General features: G+C 33.0%; 4 protein-coding genes across 4 annotated transcripts; all 4 read right to left on the bottom strand.

Moving 5' to 3' along the window:
- Positions 1 to 1,117: 1,117 nt before the first annotated feature.
- LOC117686702 (XK-related protein 6) lies at positions 1,118 to 4,229 on the bottom strand. Its single transcript, XM_066067991.1, has 3 exons — positions 3,219 to 4,229; positions 2,183 to 2,400; positions 1,118 to 1,716 (listed from the first exon to the last, which is right to left on the bottom strand). Exons 1-3 carry the CDS (start codon positions 3,857 to 3,859, stop codon positions 1,133 to 1,135), a joined length of 1,443 nt encoding a protein of 480 aa, XP_065924063.1. The 5' UTR covers positions 3,860 to 4,229; the 3' UTR covers positions 1,118 to 1,132.
- A 2,244-nt stretch (positions 4,230 to 6,473) lies between these two features.
- Positions 6,474 to 9,863, bottom strand: LOC105317239 (XK-related protein 9). Its single transcript, XM_066067989.1, has 3 exons — positions 8,843 to 9,863; positions 8,516 to 8,718; positions 6,474 to 7,971 (listed from the first exon to the last, which is right to left on the bottom strand). Exons 1-3 carry the CDS (start codon positions 9,382 to 9,384, stop codon positions 7,355 to 7,357), a joined length of 1,362 nt encoding a protein of 453 aa, XP_065924061.1. The 5' UTR covers positions 9,385 to 9,863; the 3' UTR covers positions 6,474 to 7,354.
- Positions 9,864 to 10,379: 516 nt separating this feature from the next.
- LOC136269534 (XK-related protein 6-like) lies at positions 10,380 to 15,290 on the bottom strand. Its single transcript, XM_066067990.1, has 3 exons — positions 14,369 to 15,290; positions 13,314 to 13,531; positions 10,380 to 12,838 (listed from the first exon to the last, which is right to left on the bottom strand). Exons 1-3 carry the CDS (start codon positions 14,929 to 14,931, stop codon positions 12,693 to 12,695), a joined length of 927 nt encoding a protein of 308 aa, XP_065924062.1. The 5' UTR covers positions 14,932 to 15,290; the 3' UTR covers positions 10,380 to 12,692.
- A 1,422-nt stretch (positions 15,291 to 16,712) lies between these two features.
- On the bottom strand, positions 16,713 to 21,621 carry LOC105317248 (uncharacterized). The gene is made up of 4 exons (XM_034462239.2): positions 21,461 to 21,621; positions 18,201 to 18,255; positions 17,314 to 17,415; positions 16,713 to 16,879 (listed from the first exon to the last, which is right to left on the bottom strand). Exons 1-4 carry the CDS (start codon positions 21,509 to 21,511, stop codon positions 16,782 to 16,784), a joined length of 306 nt encoding a protein of 101 aa, XP_034318130.2. The 5' UTR covers positions 21,512 to 21,621; the 3' UTR covers positions 16,713 to 16,781.
- Positions 21,622 to 23,683: the final 2,062 nt, after the last annotated feature.

Raw genomic sequence — 23,683 nt, 5'->3', positions numbered from 1 at the left:
TTAATGCACGTTTAAATCTTTGAAATCATGCACTTGGAACCAGTATCATTTTATTTAAAGGTATATGTGGCGTATTTGTAGTAAAAATTTTGACATGAGTTTTAGTAAAAACATACATCATAATTATAATTAGACGTTTCACAAACTCTAGGCCCGTAAAACATGTTCTTTTTTAGTTATTTGTCTTTAAACTTTGCTACACGTCTTATGAATAATAATTTGATCGGCCATTTGTAACGCTACTGCGCATGAGTGCAGGAAAACCTAGTATTGAAAACACGATGAAAGAACAGTTTGTTTGCAAATTAGAATCACGTTTTTTATGTCTTAAATTAGATAATTCTTATATCAGATGATACCCGAAGCATTATTATTCCGTTATTTATTATTAGTTGTAGATAGGTATTAGTTGCTAATTAATAAATTATGTGTTATAAAGATGAAACACTATTTTAGCATCAACGACACGGTAAAATGAATGAATACCTCATCTCCCTGAGGGATTCTTTTATCGAGTGTTTATTTATTCTTAATCAAAACATTTCTCTAACCGAAAATCCACTTGTGGTTTATAACTTTTAAAGTAAAGACAGGGAACACATGGAGCACGTACGAACCTAACTACTAGTATAGCAAACCCCTACGACTGCATGATAAAAACTTAGTTTAATTCGGCTTTGATTCCTATTCCAACTATCCACATGGTTTCCAATGACAATCTTCCCTTTGTTCCTATCCTTATCAGTCTGTCTCTTTTTTTTTCTTGGCCAAATTTGTCAAACTTAACGGTATTACGGGTATACCTATCTTTCTCGTTGTCACCATTGTTCTTGTAATAGACTGAGCGTAGATAGTATCACGTGGCTGATTTAAGGCGGGGTTTATTCAAATGCTCTATTTATCGTGGACTCCAAAATAATTATAAAAATTATTTATTAATCTCTGTATCTTGATATAAACTGCGTAATTTATTGTTAAGATATATCTTTATATAACACATTTTAATAAAAAAAAAAATCAATTAAATATTTCATAGCCTGAAAAAATACGCCACAAATTCCTTTAATTATACTTTCAATTTATCATATTTGTAACTAATTTTTCCTTTTATTGAAATTCAAAACATAAAGTTTTAATTAATCGATTTTATTCCTGTTTTAGGGTGACACAACTTATAAAAACATGCAATAAAAACTAGAGTAAAAACAATACCACTGGAGACAATGCCAATGGAGCCGTAATAAATCCACGGACAATAAGATTCTTTCTTGACAATAATCCATAAGATAAGTATTACAATATTTTCAATATAAAAGAAAGTATAATATAACCATGCGTGTGATCGAGATTTACCGCCTTTGATGTTCATAAAGGAAAACACCTGTACAAATCCAACGAATACAATAAAAATGGCGTTTTCGTGGAATTTCTTGTATGGCATAGCATTCGTTGCAAATGACCACGTGATAACCGCGAACCAATGAAAGACGACAATCAATGCAAATATGATGGGGTTGATGAGAATCATCATGACTAATGCCATTACCCTGGATCCGATTTCAAAAGCTCTCCACAAAAAGTAGCCCGTGGAGGCAAGTAAAGTCTTCTGATGGGTCTTGTCCATTGCCTTGCTGACGCGAAGGGCTCGGTAGTACGCCGTCACGGACCAGGAAACGGAAACCCATGAGGACAGGACCGTCAACATCCGAAGTTTATCTACAATTGTACACATCAGTTTTAAACATTAGCTTGTTGTGTTGGTCGGTGATATAAGGTTTATTTTTGACAAATATTATATTTTTGGATCCAAATTTGTCAATAATTAAGCTGTTTTCGATGCATCTTATATTTTTCACTTTTTGTTTCAAAACAGCAAATCATTCTCTCACAGTTTAAAAAAGTGGACAGGCATATCCATCATCCATTAACTGATGGAAAAAGGCTATGCCTGTCCTGCACTTCCCTAAAGACAACAGGCAAGTCATATGTCTTCTTGTACTTTTCTAATTTGCCGAGTGGCAATTTTTTACTCTTACAACACGGCATACATGTAAATACTACTGCTATGTAATAATGAGATTAAAATATTTTGTAACTCTGTATAGAAGTTCGTAATTTCATGATTTCACTCATCTTGGCCCTCCACTATACAGTTTGAATAAGCTTGATGTTTAGAACTTACCACTGTGTACTTCGATATCCTCGCAGTTTTTGAGATTCTCCAGCTCTCTGAGAATGAGACAGATTTGTAGGACCAGTTGAGGGGCAGACTCGATAAATGCCTCAAACATCCTGAGGAGACTGGCGTCTAGGTCGGTGAAGATCATTTCAATGTAGTGGTAGAACTCATTGTTTTCCTTCTGCTTACTTTTGTAGCCATGGATTGCGTAATTTATATATCTGGCGTTAAAAAAATGTTTTGGATATAAATTAACAAATAAATTTTTGAAAAGTACTTATTTTGAAAATTATTAAATGGGAAAATTCTTAAAACACTAGAATACGTGTGATTTTATTCAATTTCCGAATCTCTTAATTTTAATAATGATTCTGTAATAATGAGATTAAACCCTTCTGCAATATATGCTCATCAAATCACTAAGATAGTAGAGACGTGTGCCTGCTACTTCCAGAGCTTGGAACCTTTCACACGTTGTGTGGTTTTCATCCTCCAAGACAAACAATTTGGACCTTAAGATGAGGGATTACTTTTACACAGAAACCGACATCTGACAATGGTCAGTGAACTGGTGGCTGACCAAGTTTGGGGTTAGGTACAGATATATCGACTGTTCAATTAACAAGTCTTAGATACACAGCACACAAACACATATACCTATCACCTAGTTAATGATTTGCCTTTAAGTTAATAAGTGTCGGTTGCATTCTCCTTGCAATTAATTTATAAAATTTTAATCCGTGAAGGCATTTTCATACATGATATGTTAAGTATTGAAAGTTTCTGGGTTTTTTTTTTTTTTTTAGCAAAAAATGTACTGGTAAGTAGATAATATAGGTTCTTTAACCTGGCAGATCATATTGATACTTTCTTATATTTAAGGAAATATGTAGGAATAAAATTTATGCATTCATAGATAACATAAATGTGATACACCAGACAAAAAAAAACTTGTAATATCGAATCCGTAATACAGGTACCTTTCCTGTGCACGTGGTTACAAATGTACCTGTATAACAAACATAACGTTACAATTTACCTCTCTATGGTGGCAAATGGAAATTTCAATATCGTCAAACAAATATTTCGATAGTTTCTCCTTTTTTTCTCTTTCTGTTTTTTTTCTCCCTCTTCTTTTTTCTCTTTTTTTTCTCCCTCTTCTTTTTTCTCTTTTTTTTCTCCTTCTTCTTTTTTCTCTTGAGCATGCCAGATCGAACTCAGTATCCCAGTGACCAGAAGAGACCCAGCAACGAATAATGACGTCAACGCAAATTCTAACATCATACCATCGTCATAGTAATCTTTGGCCAGCATGATATCGGTAATAAAATCTATGATGAAAAATATTACGGAAAAAAAGATGGCAATGAAATGAATGACAGAGAAAGGATACAACTGTTCCACTTCTCTACCATCAAGGTCGTAGTTACGACCACCAACTAACTTAAAATACGCCTCTTTGTAATTTTCATCTTTACGTGACTCTTCGTGATCCTTCACATTTTCTTTGCGCGGGTTGTCGGTATCATCTTCATGTTCTTTCGAACAAACTAGAGTTAGGCCCTCGGGATTACGTGTAGCGTCGCATTCATCGGCATTCACTTCTTCAGCTAACCGTCTCGTAAAAATCACTTTGAAATCCCGGTTGTTGGTGTTCATTTTGGACGGAATCGCTGCCATATTTACAGGTTTTAACAGCAATGGGGTTCCGAGAACTCACAGGTATTATATCAATACAATGCCTTCAGTGAATTCGGCTACATTTGATACCTTAAAACAAGTTAGATCATGAAACACGGGACACTGTCGGTCATCAGAGCAGAGGCGTATACATATTGGGATTCCCAGACATATATTCCTCATGCCTATAAATAACACGGGGCGCTCTTTGTGAAGTGTTCATTTAAAGACTCACGGCCTCCTGCTGTGTCGCATAATGATTGACACAAATAAAGTTTGTAATTCCTACATACAGCCCGTGACAGAGGAAAAAAAGAAATTGCAAGGTTATCATTCTATATTCTGTCTATATTCATTGCAGTGAATACATTCGGGTCACAGTCAACGGGGGGGGGGGGGGGGGGGGGGAGGGGGGGGGGTGAGGGGTAACCTATACAAACACTTCAAATGTTTAATACATAGTATGATAAATAATTTAAACATGGATAAATTCATTGTTTAAGGGGGATGTCTACACCAAATAAGTGTAGGAGATTTTTGCTGCATTCATTTGTTACTAATAATAGGCAAAGTATTCAACAATAATAGACCTCAAAGTACAATACTCTATTTTTTGGAGATTTTTTAAAATATTAGTCTGCTTCCAGGTAACCCCTTATAAGTCAAATTTTTAAACATTTCTGTTTTGAAACACTTATGAAAGTGAATTGTTATAAAGTTTGAAAATGAAAAACAATATAATCATGAATGAAGTTTGTATGATTTTTATTGGAATCCACATAAATATGAAACTTAAATATTTAAAAATTCTTTTAAGGCAAACTGCTGGATGAAATCCCACAAAAATTTGAAAAAAGAAACAATAATCGTTGGTTAATGAGATAAAAAAAAAGAAATTGAATAAAATTGAAAAATGAAAAGAAATACTGAATTATTGCAAAAATCTTGGTTTGGTTTTCTTGATTTTACTTGGTCTGAAATATCTTGGGACCAATTTTTAAATTAAAAAAAAATCACGAAGAAAATTTTTAAAAAGGTACGAGTATAATATGCTAAAATGTGGGAATAAGGTTAGCAGTGCTTATGATAATGTTTGAATCTGAAAAAAATTATATTTTTGATGACTGCATTATATTTATATTTAACTCTTTAAACCAAAATGTTAGTAGTTTCATCGCCTTTTACTTTTTTTTTTATATACAAAACAAATTATTAACAACCATATGCATATTTATACATACATTAGATGTCCATAGTGATACACATGTACGTGTGGTAATTAAAAACATGTTCTTTTTCAAGATTCTGTCGTTCCCTCATTTGGCTTGCAAATCCGGGCTTCCACTGCTCTTGCTACCTAGGTATATATATTTTAATTAAAATACATTAGTTAAGTGTCAAACTTTCAATGCAAGTCTTATACTGCAAATGTTTTAAGTTTGGGAAGTTCAATAAATACAAGAGATGGTACTACGGAACTTTAGTTTTATATTAATCATAATATATGGTTCAAGTGAAAATATTAAATCTGCTCACCTTTATCGATAATCCTTCACATATTTATGATCGTCTGTTGCAGATTACATGACAAATATGTATTGCCAACAGCAGGGAAACAGTATATTATTTCGATTTCACGTTTTCTGTACATAACAGCTGATAATCAATGTTAGTTGAAAGCTTTAATCACGAAAGGAATTGAATTTTTTTAAAGCGTTTTGATGATTTCATTCTTATCTCATCTCCCTCGTTAAAAGAGTTCAATTGAACGGTGTATAGCTATTTTGTACCACGACATAATGCTATCAATCCGGAACAAAATGGCGTTTCAAACGGATGTCAGACATATTGTGACGATAGAGCCTTCCACCATTAGGAGGCGGATCCACTGTCTTCTTGATCTTCGTATGTAATAAGTCCGAGATTCCACGCCTATTAATGAAAGCACTTTGCATGCAATATCTAAAAAATACAATGCTTCCAATGATGATTCATGTGGGATACGAAGTAGGCGATATTGCAGAGAAATGCATTTTATATTAATTTTTTCTGCAGTGATCGCCACCATAAAAACCGCATGAATCATGGAAGAAGGCATTTTATGTTTATACATTTATTTCTATCATCAAAAGTTCATTTTTTTAATATCTGAATATACCTCAACAATAATGAATATTAAAACGGCGCCTTAAATAGTTTGTAATCAAGCATAGCATATAGTGGTGTGTTGGCGGTAACGACGCGCATGTCGTGCAAAGTTGTGTTAGCGCAAAGTCGTATTGTGATAAATCGAGGTGATTCTAGACCTTCTGCAAATAGTACGTTCACACGATTGGTTGAATGGCATAAATCATAAATACATATACTTTCTTACATATTTCGAACAATATGCCACACTCTTGAATATCTTATGTTTAATTTTTTTTATAAAACTCTACGTAGAATTTGCCAAGTAAATATATGTCAAAAAATGATGAATAAATCGGTTGATAATGATACATTTTCTTTTTGTAATAATGAAGTTGAAACTATTGAACATGTTATCTCATCCTTCACTTTAGCTTTATTGAGTAGTTTAGTCTGCATATACATCATGCTTTTTCAAAAGAAGTAGGATTTAATGAATTAAACATATCATTTGGAGAGACTCCTCCTTACCTCTGCAGGCCTCAGACAACATTTTCACCTTCAGGTCCCACAATTCATTTGCTGCCCTAATACCCACTCAATTGTATAACATGTGATTGTATACATGTAGTGCAAAAGCTCTATCTAAGGTGGAAATATACAGATGGAGTTCATTGAATTTATTAAGGTAATGCAAAATACCAGTCATAATTAATGTGGATAAAAGCAAATTTTTATCAAAACACTTTCACCGGTTGCGAATTTTCAAATTTTGCAATATTTGACCAATATATCTTGTTTATTTCGATAGGATGTATGTCACAATATGGAGGTGCCTCATACCACATTAAACCAAAATAATGAAAATACAACAAATAATGGCGAAATGTGTTAACTAGGCTGCCATAGGACATATAAATGTGCATATCACAATACAATGAGACAATTAAAACACATAATAATGTGAATTGAAATTGAATAGAACATTCAACGGATGCATGAGTGTCAAAAATAGTATTAGCAATTACATGTACGCAATTAAATAGAGATATAGGTGGTATCTTAACTGGCATGTGTCTAATTCATGGCGTAGATAAAAAAGCATAATATACATGTACCAAGATAATGAAACTTTCCCAATGCTACATCTCTTCTGTGTAAAGATCTTATATCAAATAGAGTTGGTTATTTAAGTGATGCCTTGGAAAAAAGGATTAATTCAACCAAGTGATTTAAAAACGAACAATAATTATTATAATTCTTTGGTGACTTTTTAGTCTTAATTATGGTCTTCATAGCAATGATGAATGGCCACATGAAAAGTAGAACATTGTTTTGGATAAAAAAAAAAATAACCATTCAACATTACTATGACTCTACTTTCAATTCCACATCAATGTCTGTTGATTTGTGCGACACCTTAGGATGACAAAGTTTATAGTACATAACCATGAACAGCGTGCAAAATAAACTTCCCGAGGAGGCCACACAAACTGTAACTATGAAGATCCAGCTGGATTTGTCGATATCAGTCCATAACACAAAAAGTAAAACCATCACAACGTTTTCTACGTAGAATAGGGTGTAATAAATAATGGCAAAACGCCGGGACTTTCCATGGCTCAGATTCATGTAGGAGATGATCTGTACAAAGCTAATGAACACGATGAACATAATATTTTGGATCGGTTCGTCATAAACTTTTACATGCCTTAAGAACGCCATAGTTAACATGATGAACCAATGAACTAACGATCCAAAAATGATGTAGAGACCGTGGCTATCGACGGACAGAAGCATTACAATGGCCATGATTCTTGGTCCGATTTCAAACACTCGCCACAAGAAATACCCAACAGCTCCACATATGGAATTGGCCTTTAAACCGGAAGTTGCGGAAAATATTCTTAGGTTTCTATAGTATGACGTCACAGACCAAGACAGACCAGCAAGGGATGTTGCAATTGTGAAGGATCGCAGGATTTCTGAAATAAAATATTGCATTTTATCAAAAGACACCCCATGAGTTTATTGCAATAAGCCATATTGATGGAGAATAGTGTGATATCATTGCTTTGGAAACGTATATTATAATTATGTAGTTGGAATTAAAATTTCCATGATGTATAAAATAAAACCTGAAGATAGTAGACAAACACACATTTTTTGTAAATTACTTTGGTAATGAATTGTGATATGTTGATGTAAAATTAAAAATAAAGAAAGTTAAAGACAGCTGCCATAGACATTTTGCAATTTTACATGTAGAATAAAATGTTACTTGTGCCTTTGCATGCAAGAAAAGTTATTCAAAACTAATACATAAAAATGTATCTGTGATTAAAATGTTTGTTTGTCTCAACGAACACATAATATAAAGAACTTTTAAAATTCATTTATATCTTCTTTAGTAAGAAATGTTTTATGCATTTGTATAAATAATTTTTCGTTTAGTGTTACCAATTGCCCAAAAGGACATACATATCGTGTATTCACGAACAACTGTTTTTTTTATATATATGTAGATACCTAAATGCAAAGACTCTTGAGATGGATGGTGCATTGCAATATAAATCTGGATGATTAACTGGGGTGCAGATTCAACGAAGGAGTCAAACATCCTCAGAAGACTCACATCTCGGCCGTCCTTCATCATCTGTTGATAGTGCTTGAACTTTTCTTCTGAACGTGATTTACGACTTAACCACCCATGTTTTATGAATACCAGATTTCTGTTGAGAAAATGAAAAAGAACTGTGACATACACTTTAGCGAATAATTTTTTTGTTGACCACCGTGCAAGGAATTATACAAAAATAGGTATTACACAGTTGTATTTTTTGGGGGTAATTTTACCTTATTATGATTGAAAAAGGAAAGGCTGCGATCAAAAACAGAATTTTCTTCACTCGACTTTTAGGTCCAGCAACATCTTGGATATACCAGATAGTACTCAGAATACCGGTCACTAGAAATGACGCAATAATCACTGATGACGTCAGTGCGAATTCTAAGATTCTATCATGGTCTCTGTATTCCATAGCGAGTAAGATATCGGTAACAACATCAACGACGAAAAGTATCAGAGAAACAGGTGTGCCTATGCATTGCAGAGCGGTAAATGGGTACTCTTGGCTGTTGTCCGTGATTTCATCCTGGAATTCTGTAAGCTCGATAGCTTTCTCATCTCGGCTTCCTATTGCGTTTCCTAACAAAACCCGTCCATCGTCTTCTGTATACGTGTCAGTATGTCTAAAAGAGACAGCGCCGTCTACCGTATCCAAATTAGATTCACTTCCTGGAATGATAACTATGGTAGGGTTCCCACGGTAACCAACCATATTGTCTACTTCATCTTCATCTTCTATTTTCTGTTGCTTTGACGATTCTCCCTTCATGATTAAACTACGTAAAATGATTGTAAAACACGCTGTTCTCGGTTAACCTTCCTTCTACTTTCGGTTTAGCAATTTTCCATTCAGTGGATCTAATTTTAATTTAAAGTAGTTTTTTCACATTTTCATATCCAAGTTAAAACCTCGAGTCCTTTTTACGCTATCAGTGTTTTAAGTGATTTCATTGTGTGCTACTAGGTGCTTGAGTTGTTCTCATAGTATGTATATTTCCGTAATTCCCCTTAAACAAGGCTCATCGTATAGATATTTACGTCAGTGATGAAACAACAAATCATGAAATGTTTATCTATTTCAATCTTAAGAATTGCAACAAAACTTCTGATTGTTATTTTTTCCAGCAATTTTGACGATTGGAAAGTTCTTGTAGTTGCTAGTAGGTCACAGGAATGTCGAGAGGTTATTCATTACGACAACTTTATGTGTCTAAATATAATATTTCAGGTCACGTAAGGCATTACTAAGTCAATTTAAAGTCACAAGTCGAATCAAATGACGTCATTTTCTATATTTAGTTGTATTAGTGTTTGGAAAATCCACTTACCAATTTTATTTAATATATACATGTATGTACGAAAGATTTTCTTTCATTGTCGTCGTTAAGAGAATGGTGATAATAAACCAACTTTTAATAGTTTTAGTTACAGGTATTGTTTTGATGTTGTTGGGTCAGGCTAGATTTACCTAAGAGAACCCAATGGCGCCCCTTGAGGTAATTGCAATAAGCAGCAGCCATATTGATGGAGAATTGTGTGAAACCATGTGACAAAGCTAGTAGTCAAATATACATTTTTATACACGTTGGTAATAAATTGTCAAATAGGCCAGCATTTTTTTATTTTTAGGTTTACGAACCACAAAATGATAAAGTTCCGTAGGAGGAGGAAATAAAAAAAAAATAAAAATCTCTTTTGACCTACAATTTTTTTACTTTTAGGTTTACGAACCACAAAATTGTAAAGTTCTGTAGGAGAAAAAAAAACTTTTATGACATCATCTTTATTCTAATATTAATATAATGAATGACAACTTCATGATAGTGGTGTGTAACTGCATCAAGTGTAGCATGTGAAAAGTATGTCATCTGTGTAACATATCTCTGAAATAGTACAATAGAATATTAGACATACAGCTTTGATATTACATGTACATATAGCAATGTCAGGGGTGTGCAATTACAAAATTTGGCCACAAAGTTACTAGCCCAAGATTCAAAGTTACCAGTCAAACTATTGTCGGACATGTCAACATTTCATTTTAAAAAAAACAACCTAAATTTTATGTACATGAAGTAATAATGTTTTCTCCTGTATGATACTAGTATATAATTATTAATATACAAAATATTTATTACTTTCATGTTTTCTGCAGTTAAAAAATATTCAACTTCATTGATCTCTCACACTTTTTTTTTTACAAAATTGGTTTGGGTGTTTATATGTGAGAAAACTCAAACATAACATTGTGAATGTGAACAGACTCTATAAAATCACTGCAACTATATGTGTGCATGTATTTTATCCTGTTGAATTTCCATGTACAAAGTACAACTATGCAATTAATTATGTAATGGTAAATTTTAATTGAAAATAACGGAAAATGCACAAACAATAATATGATTTTTTTTTTTAATTCACTAGGCAGGTCACTTTAAAATGTGTTCATGAGAATAGTTACTGCAGAATATATCTAATACATCTCTCTCTCTCTCTCTCTCTCTCTCTCTCTCTGTAAATTTTTTTTTTTAAAAAGCCAATGAATACATATGCCAATTCAACACAAAAAGAAAGGGAATCATTTTACAGTGATGTACTTGAAAACAGCTGCACAGGTAACTATCGAAGCCATGTTCAGTGAGGTGTGACTATCTCGTCTAGCCACTGGTCAACACTGTCGGTAAAACTTCAAAGTATGAAACTTACAGCAGAGTGTTTGTAGAAGCTTCTCTGAAGAATGTAGCACGAGAAAAAGATGCGTAAGAAATTTTTAGGCTATCATGACACAAAAAGAGCAGATTTTATGCCTCTGTGATAACAATGACGATACACTTTTCCTACTAGAAAAAATTTGCTGTCGGGGAGAAAAAAAAGATCTTTTTTGTAATTTTATTTTTTTTCTAAAAACTCACAAAACCGAGCGGCGGGTTTGTAAACCTAAAAATAAAAAATTGCTGGCCATATTGAGATATAAATATATATTTAAGAAGGCTAAAGAAGGAAGACATAAATAATTTTGCAATATCAAAACCAAATGTTACTTGTGCCATGGAATGCCGGAAAAAATCAAATAAAACCAAAACATAGCTGTGATTATGTTTGTTTTACTCAAACAACACATGCATACTCTTAAAACTTAAAAATCTTTTGATGAAATCACTCAGGGCTTCTGTATAACTTTCCTACTGACCCACAGTATGATTTTTAAAAATAACGTTGAAATAGTGTATAATCATATTTGTTTGTTAGTTAATTTTCCTGTTCTTTTCAAGTACTTCCTTGGTCAATGTATGATATAAAAAAATTAGCTAAGATGTGTCTACGTCAACCTTGTGTAGATAAAGGATGAAACCTGAACGAGTAAATATAATTATCTACAATAGGCTTATCCTGTTACATGTATTTCAATATTCATAAATTAAAATTCTATATCCAAGTATATCAGGTAGCCCCGAACATTCTGTATGTTCATTTCAAACCACAATCATACATTATCTTTAACATTTTGTTGCAGGTTTAAATCTTGGAAATCATACTTTAGCAACCAAGATCATTTTACGTATACATGTACATATAATTGCAATTTATCATATTTGTAACTAATTTTTCCGCTTAAAGAAGTTCAAAACTCAAAGTTTTACTATATTATTACAAAATCCCAGTTTTAGGGTGACACAATTTATAAAAACATGCATTAAAAACTAGAGTAAAAACAATACCACTGGAGACAATGCCAATGGCGCCGTAATAAATCCACGGACAATAAGATTCTTTCTTGGCAATAATCCATAAGATAAGTATAACAATATTTTCAATATAAAAGAAAGTGTAGTATAACAATGCGTGGTATCGAGATTTACCGGGACTGATGTTCATAAAGGAGAACACCTGTACAAATCCAATTAATACAATAAATATGGCGTTATCGTGGAGTTTCTCATATGGCATAGCCTTCGTTGCAAATGACCAAGTTACAACCGCGAACCAATGAAAGACGACAATCAATGCAAATATGATGGGGTTGATGAGAATCATCAGTACCAAGGCCAGTACCCTGGGTCCGATTTCAAAAGATCTTCACAAGAAGTATCCGGTGGCGGCTAGTACGGTCTTCTGCTGGGTCTTGTGCATGGCGTTGCTGACGCGCAGGGCTCGGTAGTACGCCGTTACGGACCAGGAAACGGAAACCCACGAGGACAGGACCGTCAACATCCGAAGGATATCTACAATTGTACACATCAGTTTTAAACATTCGCTTGATGTGTTGTTCGGTAATTTAAGGCTTATTCTGGACAAATAGTTTTGAGTTTCAATTTGTCAAAATCTCTCAGAATAAAATAAAGCTATTTTCGATACATCTTATATATGTTACTGTTTTTGTTTTTGTTTTTTTTAAACGGCAAATCATTCTCTCAAAGTTTAAAAAAGTGGAAAGGCACAGCCATCATCCATTAACTGATGAAAAAAGGCTCTGCCTGCCCCGCACTTCCCTAAAGACAACATGCAAGTCATGTGTCATGTTTTAATTTTTGAATTTGCCGAGTGGCAGTATTTTACTCTTACAACACGACATAAATACTGCTACTATGTATACTGTGATCAAATATTTTGTAACTCTCTATAAAGAAGTTCGTAATTTCATGATTTGACTTATCCCACCATTATTCACTGTTTGAAAGCGTGATGATAAGAACTTACGACTGTGTACTTCAACATCCTCGCAGTTCTTGAGATTCTCCTGTTCTCTTAGAATGAGATAGATTTGTAGGACTAGTTGAGGGGCAGACTCGATAAATGCGTCAAACATCCGCAGGAGACTGGCGTCTCGGTCTGTGTAGATCATTTCAATGTAGTGATAGTATTCATTGCTTCCCTTTAGCTTACTTTTGCAGCCATGGAATGCGTATTTTATATTTCTGGAATTAAAAAAAATATTTCTGATATGTGTATAATTATGCATTTAACAAATAAGTGTACAGCGGCAATTTTTCAAAATATTTGTTTTAAAAAAATTATATAGGGGACAATATTAAGAATACTAGAATACAAATACATGTATTTTTTAAAATTAATTATACTGAGTACCTTTATTTAAATTATGGCTCTATATCATGTTACTTAATAAACCCTTCCGCAAAATAAGCCCATCGAATCACTTATATATATAGTAGGGGCGTTTTTCTGAAACTATCAAAACTTGGAACCTTTCACACTTATGTGGTTTTTCCCGTCCAAGACAAACAAATTTGGACCTTAAGATGAGGGATTACTTTACACAGAAACCAACAGCTGACAATGGTCGGTGAACTGGTGGCTGACCAAGTTTTGGGCCAGGTACAGATATATCGACTGTTCTTGTTACAAGCCCTGGATACACAGCACGATTAACATAGCACCTAAGTAAACGATTCGCCTTAATTAATGGCGGCTGCATTCTCCTGTAAATATTGTATCTAAACAATTACGTAGAATTTTAACCAGTTTCTGGTTAATTCCTCTACATATGTCAATTATTTGAAAGTGTCATCTCTTTTCGGTAAAATGTATCAGTACATTAGAGGTTCTTAAACATGTCAGAAAACTCGCTACCCCCATAAATATGATTAAACTTGATATATTCACAGATAACAGGAATGTGACACACCGGTATGTAAACCAACAAAAAATTCTTGCAATATTGAATCGGCAATACTAGAGTAGTCTATGTACTTTCACTTTGGTTATCTGCATTATAAACATAGATCGACTTATACCTCTCGATGGTGGCAAATGGAAATGCCAGGATTATCAGACATATATTTCGACGGCTTTTCTCTTGAGCATGCCAGATGGAACTCAGTATCCCAGTGACCAGAAAAGACCCAGCAACGAATGATGACGTCAACGCAAATTCTAACATCATACCATCGTCATAGTAATCTTTGGCCAGCAGAATGTCCGTCATAAAATCGATGCAGAAGAACACAACAGACACATTGATGACAAGGAAATCAATGACAGAGAAGGGATAAAACTGGTTCACCGCCTTACGTTCAGAGTCGTTGATACGACCACCAACTGACGTATCAACCGCCTCGTCGTGATCCGCGCCATTTCTTAGACGTTGGCCGAACGAGTTGTCGACGTCATCGTCCGAACACAATTCCCGATGGACGAGAGTGCAGCACTCGATGGAGGTGTCCCCGTTCTGTACATCAGTGTGGTCATTTGCTGTCCTTGGCAAGGGGGTGAGGGTAGCTTCGCTTTCACTGGCATCCACCTGTTGAGCTAACCGTCTTGTTAAAATCACTTTGAATTTCCGGTTATCGGTGTTCATTTTTGAGACACGGAATGTTTGCCATATTCACATGTTCAAACAGCAACAGGTTCCGAGGATCAATGCAATGTGAATTCGGCTTCGTCCGATCCCTTGAGTAAACAAATATGTAAATAAACGTTAGCTCCCGAAACACGGGACATGGTCAGTCATCCAGAGCATACGCGTATATTCCTCCTATCTATAAATAACACGGGGACTCTTATCGTAGATATTGGAGTTCATTCAAGATTCCTGTTGAGTCGCACAATGACTGACACTGATAAAGTTCGTAATTTGTTCATACATTCAATTCCTTTTATTGACAATTACCATGTCGGCATACATAAGGGAGAAAAGGGGGCGTGGCAGAGGGGAAAGGCAATTATTTGCAGTACAGTATTGCAGTCTACATGCATAGGTTTCGGAACCGAGAGGAAAGGAGGGGGACTGGGAGGTGCTTAGCCCCCCCCCCCCCCCCAAAAAAAAAAAAAAAATATTTTTTTTGTCATGTTATACATAATCATAACCAAAAACCTTTTTATTTAGGGGGGGGGGGGGGGGGTCAAGTATACACATACTTTCGAGTCATATATATAGTTAATTTGCACCTAGGGGTAAACTTATATCACAAATGATTATTTTCTGCATGGTAACAGAAAATCTTCTTTTTTTTGTTATTATATTATGAAAACAAGATTTTTTTTCCTATCTGAAAATACCTCAAAAAAAATATCAAACCGACGCCTAAAAAGTTGTATATTTTTGCATGTTATGCAAAATTGTGTTAGTGCAACAGCTTATTGTGTTAAATCTTTGTGATTCTTAAACTTTGGCATGCAAGTTTCAATACCGATAACTAAATACCGCAGAAATGTTAGAACTAAATTATATTGCAGTTTTTTTGTATACATGTATTTCGCGCACATAGGGCACGCTTTGTCATATTTTTCAGCTTTTTATTAGTCTCTTTATTTTGAGGTAAGACACAGGCTGACAATGGGTAAAACTGTGTATAGGCATTGAAATGAAGACCCTGGTGTTTGTGGTGAAGGTTTTTGAAAAATTAAAACAAACTTGAATAGAATTACTGTCACAACAATCTTGAAACAATCAAAACTGCTATTCCAAAGAAATGTGGACAGGGATTAAACAATTATTGCAAAATTAAAGACATGAAATTGAAAATATGGAGAAATTTTGACATTCATGTATAGCTTCTCTGTTCTGTTGTGTATGTCATGCAAACGTCACTTTAACTGCATAGTATGAAACTTTACAACTACTTCTTGTATATTTACATGATATGTATCCCTGAATTAAATGTCACTGTTTAAAACTAGAATTGTAGTAGCTCAAAATACTATCAGAATATGTGTATGAGGATCATCCTGTATAATTCACAGTACATATATGTATATTGTATGATAAACTAAGTACCTGTGTGTGCGAAACTAAAACACTATCCCATTTTATAGTTTCTAATAGCATTTGTAAATTATCTTTACATTATCATACATAAGGGTAATACTACATGTAAATGCAGATTTGCCTGGGTGAAATATATTGTCTTATATACTGGGGAATTCAATGACTTCTTGCACATGATTGTGTCATTTTCACTGCATTTTGCATTATCAAAAAATCATATACACATGTATATATATCAGAAAGATCGTGTGATTTCTATACCTGGGCCTTTCTAAATATTTAAATGCAATTTCGGAAAATCATTTTAACCACTGAGTATTTGATATACATATATATATAGAAGTAAACTAAAAGCGAAAAACAAACATAAGTTGTGGACAATTTCATAATTTACTGAAAATCTAATCAATAACACAGTGTGTAAAGTCTATGATGCGATGTTAATCCTCCTCCGGAGCAAACTGGGGGTCTTTAGCTCGGTCAGCTTGTACCACTCTGTTAGGTACTCCTAAATCATAGGCCAACTCATTCATCTCGTCTGAAAGGAAAAAAGACTCATGTAATAAACAACCCTTGTTGACCATTTTACTATATAAATAGTCTCTTAATTCTTTTTTCCATTTTATGCAAGATATGTTCTTAATAATGTAAATTTTGAAATTTTCTTCATGTGTGTTATTGCTTTTTAAATTAATTTTTTTTTTTGTAAGACATGGTAGTAATGTATAACTAGTTTTAGTGTTTAAGAAATAACCAGTATTGCCCTAGTGTTGGAATAATTCACAAAATTAACATCCAACTATAACTTTGACACTTGTTTCTTAAGAATTCAATCTTAAAATATCCATGGGCACAAACAAAATTATTTTTATTTAAAATTCATGTTTTCAACATTAAATTGTTGTAATACTTTATCTGTATAAATGTGAATGAAGTTGAAAACTCAAATAATGTGTATGTGAAGATACTTACCATAATATTTGAGCCAGGCAATATCTTTGTTTATTTTTTTCAGTGCCATCTTAATTCTAGTTTGATCCTCCTGGTACACAGCTTCATAAGCTGTTAGTTCTCCTGTTAAACAGTACAAAATAAGATTGTAAAAATTCACACTGTACAAAGAAAAAAGCTACTTAGAATATAAAGAAATTAATGAAAAGCTGTGTTTTGAGGATATAACAAAACAGCTTTCAAGCCTTTTATCAGTTTTAGTGTTTGCTTCAGACACAGGACTGTCAGTTAGATTCTTTTGAAGACTAATGGCTATATGAGGTTGCAGAAAAGATGCTAGATGCTACCTTTTTATGTCGACATCAACTTATTTATGTTAACATGCAAGATAAATATGCTGACATGCAACTTATTTATGTCAACATGCAACTTATTTATGTCGACATGCAACTTATTTATGACAACATGCAACTTACTTATGCAAGATAAATATGTTAACATGCAACTTAGTTTTTATTTACATGCGAGATAAATATGTTTGATATGCAACTTATAAGTTGTATGTCAACATAACTAAGTTGCATGTCGACATAGTCACATAGATATGTTGCATGTCAACATATTTATCTTGCATGTTAACATAACTAAGTTGCATGACAACATAAAGAAGTTGCATGTTAATATAGATAAGTAGATCTGACCCCACAAAAATGACAACGATATGTTTATTAAACTAGATTTAGAGACCATGTGGAGCTTTCACTGAAAAAAAAATTCTCTTTTGCTGCATAAAATCCTTTAGCTAATGCTAAATTACTGTTCCTGTGGGACATTTCCATGTAAGAACAATGAAGGCTATACGTATATGTATGCCATTGACAATGAAAATATTCTGTGTTTTTACTTACTGTTCCTTTTCACACCATAAATTAATCCACAGGCTAGTGCAATATACCTGGCAGTCTGAAAAGGAGAAATTAAAAGTGTTACAATTTCTGTAATTCAGGTCAAGATCTATTTTAAATGACTCTACAGTGTCTTTTTGGTGCTAGAACCTTTATGATGTCATAATTGATTTGATGAATCTTTTTTCTGTGCTTTAAGGCTTTTATGGGATTATGTTGATCCTGATATATTTTTTTAAATTTCTTAGTTAAACCATGAGAAAAGTAATCCCGATACCTATAAGGCTATATTCAATTTGACATCATTTTAAAAAGGAGGTCAAGAGATTGTTTAATGTCGTTTTTGGTGAGACTGTAGGCATTCTATAATCTATAATCAATAATCAAAATGGACAAAAAAACTTTGAGATTTGTTACCTATTTCTTTCATATTTCATAGAAAATAACAGTTTGAAACTTGATTTTTTATTGTTATTATAAAAATTTAAGCCTCGGTAAACTCTTTCATTATTATGATGCATATATTATGATGCATAAGTGAAACTGAAAGAATTTATATCTTAATTTTCAATAACTTGTAGGCACCTTTCATTTACTAGATTTTGACCTTAATAATTCCTTAACCAATAAGCATCAAAGTGTTAAGATCTTTGGAATAATTATGCAAGTGTTGGTCAAGTGGTTATCAAAATATTGTTGGTAGAGTCTATAGACTTAAAGGTCATATGAAACGATATCCTGACCATATTGAGTTATATACGGGAATGAGTTCATAAGTGCCTATTTAATAAGACTGACGTTGTTTTTTGGATATTTTATGCAAAATGTGAGCGCCACAGTCGATCAAAATTACTTAATCGGGAAAAGGAACATTGACTTACGCGGCTTACCTCCCTTGCTTATGACGTCAGTAAGACCCAATCGCCTTATAAAGCTATGTTGTGAATACAAATATCCATGTCATTTTGCAGCATTTTAAAAGAAAAAGAATACTATTTTATATAAAAACTTGTATAATTATACAATAATCAACCACGTCAGTATTTTTTCTCTCAAGAAATGAAATCGTGTGCGTTTTTATTTACATGTAATAGCGTGTACATAATGATATTCAGTTTCGAGACTGCAGGGAGAATAAATGATTTTCTTCATAGATCCACATGCAAGTATAATATAATTTTAATATAAGCATATTTATATGTTTTATTTTGATCTTTTTAATGAAATTGACAAATTCAAAAATAAGTCTGATCGTTTTTTCCCATTTGCACGTTCATGCAATTCATTAAGATTTTTTTTCTAAACAACTTGTAGGCCTCATTGTGCCTCATTCGCTTCACGATTATATTGTTTGTTTCACTTTCAAATTCACAAATATGTTACCATTTGATTATTTTTAGTCAAAGAGAAATATCTTCAAATGTTTTGTTTTTGAAACGTGTACTTGAATGTGCGGTGTTTTGATTTTAAAACGTGCACATGTATGTGCAGTGTTTACTCACAGATCCCTTTTATCTCACTTTCTTCCGCAATGTTTTCTTTCGTTTTTTTTATCATTCTTGATGCTTGTTCTTAATAAAATCTGTTGATTATCTTCACATTCGTTCACAACTATTTTTATCAAACAACCGATTTATTTTACCGATACATTTCTAAATCCTTAAATGCCATATTTCCACGATCTAATTTAATAAAACGTTAATACACGTGTACACAAAGTATTTTCTAAAGATATTGCTACATGTATATCAATAAGTCAGAAATTTATATTATTTCGAAATAAAATTTAAGAATAATTTTGCGGCATTTTATAGCAGCTCTTAAATACAAACTATGTACGCAATGCCTCAAACATTTTCATTGGCCTGCCTTATATACTTTTTTATGTGACAAAATAAATCAAATCAATTTAAATGCTTTAATTCCCTTTAAATGTAGCTCAATCATTATACGTACCGAAGAAGAAAAGGATGTTTCTATTTCAAAAGGATAAGGATAATTCATTATTAAAATCAGCTGTAAATGTTGGAGCATTTCTTTCGTTAAATTTCCACTCCAGTATGGGATCTTCATCATGATTTTACTTTTGTGAGAAGCTGATATTAGATTTATTCATTAACGACCAATTAAAACTAAGTCATCTGTAGGCTACTACGAAATCAAATGATCTCATTTGAAGAGAAAGACACGTTCATATATGCAAAAATTACTAAAATTTAATCGATAAACTTATGCAAAAATTACTAAAATTTAATCGATAAACTACTGTAAAATTACACTAGTTTTAATGCATTGTTAAAATCGGTGGGTCTTTGTGACGTCATAAATCCACAAAATCAAGAACGATAAGCGGGCAAGAATTTTTTCAGGTGCTCAGTTTTCACGGTTATTTCTCAGTAGTGCAAAGGCAAAAAAATCTTACATCATGTATTTTAACATTTGTTTATACCAAGCTTTATATTCATGAAAGAAAATCATAGTGTTAAAAATCGTTTCATATGACCTTTAAGTTTCAGGGGGCCTAGGATCAAATCCCAGTCCGGTCTGCAGTCACCGTCTGTCATGTGTTCTTCTATCCCATTACATTTATTTGTGCAAATCATAAACCCCTGGGCCTAATACAGCAAAAGATGCAAGTTTATAATGACAGACTATATTATAATGATAAATACCGGTAGAGGGACATGGAATACATATATACATTGCACATTTCTCCATAATTTTTTCTTTTTCCTTTGTATAATTTGGAAGCATTGGGGTTGGGTTTCCAAATACATTAAATAATATATGATAATTTTAAAAAAAAAATGGTTATCACCTTCTTTAGTTAAGATGCTACAGTAGATTCACAGGGGCTCCTCACGAAGTTTTTTCAACCTTTTATATCTACCACCTCTATACAATAAAATACACTGTGTATAGAGGTGGTAGATGTAAAAGGTTGAAAAAACTTCGTGACGAGCCCCTGTGGTAGATTTAGGGTAATCAGATGGTAATTCTAAATTGATCGGCCTTTGACAAAAATCTATCTAAACATCAGGTCTTGGTCTTTTAGTGACCTCAATTCCTCCGTATGTGTACTTCAAAAATACACATTGGTAGAACGCAGACTACATAAGTATGATATAGTTAAAGAATACATACACTACCACGCGACGACCACAGATTAAAATGTTTCGAGGAAATTCGAAATGCATTTATTTGCAACTGCGTCAATAAAAGTGTTTGAATGCTTTAACGTCTTCTGTTATTGAGTCCCTTACCCTTAAAGCAGGATTATTGACTGGGACGGTCCTCCAATACCTGAACGACATTGTTTTTGGCCGTTGTACTCGATGGAGGTCAACACAAGTGAGGATTTGGCTGAACAACGCATAGACATGTAACCTCCCGAGAAGTTCGGAATATTCACAACTGTTCCAAATTGTTACAATCGGATAAAAGTGGATAACAAGTTCCCCATGCATCGGACACAATGCATGCTCCGTGTATCCTTGGAGATTCGAATAGCTTGAATTCCCCTTTGTACAAATTATTTTACTACCAAATGTGTCGATATGCAAGATAATATGTTGACAAAAAAAGCAATGTAAACATGGAAGGTATTATTAAGGGGGCTGGGGGTGGCTGCCATTTTAGACAATATTGATCTCCTTTAAAAGAAGAGCTCCATATAAAGATACTGGAAAATGATAAAATTTTATATTAAAATATATGAAAATTTTCTTTATCAAGTAGTAGTTGATAGCTTCAGAAATCGCCTATAAAATTTTCAAATAAATCTGATGGTTTTATACTATATTATATTTTGACCCCCAGCCTCCTTAATTTATAATTATAATAGCAATCAGTTCAACCAGAGACATAAATAACATTAGTTTGTATGGTGGCATATCTCTGCCCCTTGTGTGCAAGTTATATTTCTATTGATTATGTCGACATGCAAGATAAAGATGTTGACATGCACGATAGTTATGTCAACATGCAAGCCACCATAACTATGTTAACATGCAAGAAAACTGCGATCAAATAAGAGTAATGAAAAAACTCAAATATCGCCAACATGTGACATCCAAGATGCAAGATACGCTACCTATTGATGTCAACATGCAACTTATTTATGTTAACATGCAACTTTTTTTATGTCGACATGCAACTTAGTTATATTAACATGCAAGATAAATATGTTGACATGCAACATATTTATGTCGACATGCAACATATTTATAACGATTCGTTAACTATAGTTTACATCTGTGAAGTGAAACTATATTTCACGAATGTAAACTAAAGTTTACGAGTGATAATCATAGTTTATCTATCTGTAAAAAACGTTAACAATAGATTTCGCTGATAAATATAGATTCACATTTGTTAATTATAATTTACAATCGTAAACTATAGTTATGAGTTGTTAATTATAGTTTCACAAATCGTGAAACTACATTTATCAGACAAATTCACAAAAATGAGCTAAACATTGTTTTACAGTCGATAAACTAGGTTTATCGACTGTTAAATATAGTTAACACGATAATCTATGTTTCACATCTGTTAACTATAGTTAACACTGGAAAACAATCATTTGCGATTGTTAAACATAGTTTATCTGATTAATATAGTTTTACCATTGTGAAACTATGATTAACAACTCTAAACTTTAGTTCACGAATGCAAATTGTATCTGATAAATATAGTTTCACAATCGTAAAACTATATTTATCAACTCTAAACTATAGTTTACGAATGTCAACTATAGTTTACAGTTGTGAATCTATATTTATCAGCAAAAGCTATTACTATCTATGTATTTCCAGACAGAAAAACATAGATTTGCATTCGTACACTATAGTTTACAGATGTGAAATATAGATTAACGTCGGTAACTATAGTTTAGGATCCATAAACTATAGTTAACAGCCGATAAACCTAGTTTATCGACTGTGAAACTATGTTTTGCTAATTTATGTGAATTTGGTGTGGTTTAGATTTGTAAAGCGTAGTTTACTGATCATAAAACCCTATTTATCAGATAAACTATGTTTAACAACCGCAAATGATTGTTTTCAGTGTTACATTTGTAACTATAGTTTACAGATGTGAAACATAGATTATCGCATTAACTATAGTTTACAGATGTGAAATATAGATTAACGTCGGTAACAATAGTTTACGATCCGTAAACTATAGTTAACAGTCGATAAACCTAGTTTATCGACTGTGAAACTATGTTTAGCTCATTTTTGTGAATTTGGCGTGCCATATATACAATTTTGATTGTACATGCATTTTGATATTTTGTTATTATCTACATGTGTGTAGTTTGTAAAAAAAGAAAAAGGGCACCATTCACCGCAAGCAAATGGAATTAAAGGACGAAAACACAATTAAAATCTTCATATGTGTTTAAATTGGAGACACGATCCCATGAAGATTTTTTTAAAAATTACATATAAAGAATTAATTATCATGGATTGGCCTCTAGC

Source organism: Magallana gigas, chromosome 8 (assembly GCF_963853765.1).
Source record: "Magallana gigas chromosome 8, xbMagGiga1.1, whole genome shotgun sequence".
In the NCBI taxonomy this organism is placed as follows: domain Eukaryota; kingdom Metazoa; phylum Mollusca; class Bivalvia; order Ostreida; family Ostreidae; genus Magallana; species Magallana gigas.
The sequence above is the reverse complement of the archived record's forward strand: the minus strand, read 5'-3'. Positions and strand labels throughout refer to the sequence as shown.

Excerpts from the sequence above, each read along its gene's own strand:
- LOC117686702 (XM_066067991.1), bottom strand. The coding sequence starts at position 3,859 with ATGGCAGCGATTCCGTCCAAAATGAACACCAACAACCGGGATTTCAAA. Across the intron at positions 2,401-3,218 it reads CCATTTGCCACCATAGAGAG|ATATATAAATTACGCAATCC; the intron begins GTAAATTGTAAC and ends TTTTAACGCCAG. Across the intron at positions 1,717-2,182 it reads GGATATCGAAGTACACAGTG|ATAAACTTCGGATGTTGACG; the intron begins GTAAGTTCTAAA and ends GTACAATTGTAG.
- LOC105317239 (XM_066067989.1), bottom strand. The coding sequence starts at position 9,384 with ATGAAGGGAGAATCGTCAAAGCAACAGAAAATAGAAGATGAAGATGAA. Across the intron at positions 8,719-8,842 it reads CCTTTTTCAATCATAATAAG|AAATCTGGTATTCATAAAAC; the intron begins GTAAAATTACCC and ends TTTTCTCAACAG. Across the intron at positions 7,972-8,515 it reads TCAAGAGTCTTTGCATTTAG|AAATCCTGCGATCCTTCACA; the intron begins GTATCTACATAT and ends ATTTTATTTCAG.
- LOC136269534 (XM_066067990.1), bottom strand. The coding sequence starts at position 14,931 with ATGAACACCGATAACCGGAAATTCAAAGTGATTTTAACAAGACGGTTA. Across the intron at positions 13,532-14,368 it reads CCATTTGCCACCATCGAGAG|AAATATAAAATACGCATTCC; the intron begins GTATAAGTCGAT and ends TTTTAATTCCAG. Across the intron at positions 12,839-13,313 it reads GGATGTTGAAGTACACAGTC|ATATCCTTCGGATGTTGACG; the intron begins GTAAGTTCTTAT and ends GTACAATTGTAG.
- LOC105317248 (XM_034462239.2), bottom strand. The coding sequence starts at position 21,511 with ATGTCGTTCAGGTATTGGAGGACCGTCCCAGTCAATAATCCTGCTTTA. Across the intron at positions 17,416-18,200 it reads TTATGGTGTGAAAAGGAACA|GAGAACTAACAGCTTATGAA; the intron begins GTAAGTAAAAAC and ends ACTGTTTAACAG. Across the intron at positions 16,880-17,313 it reads TGCCTGGCTCAAATATTATG|ACGAGATGAATGAGTTGGCC; the intron begins GTAAGTATCTTC and ends TTTTCCTTTCAG.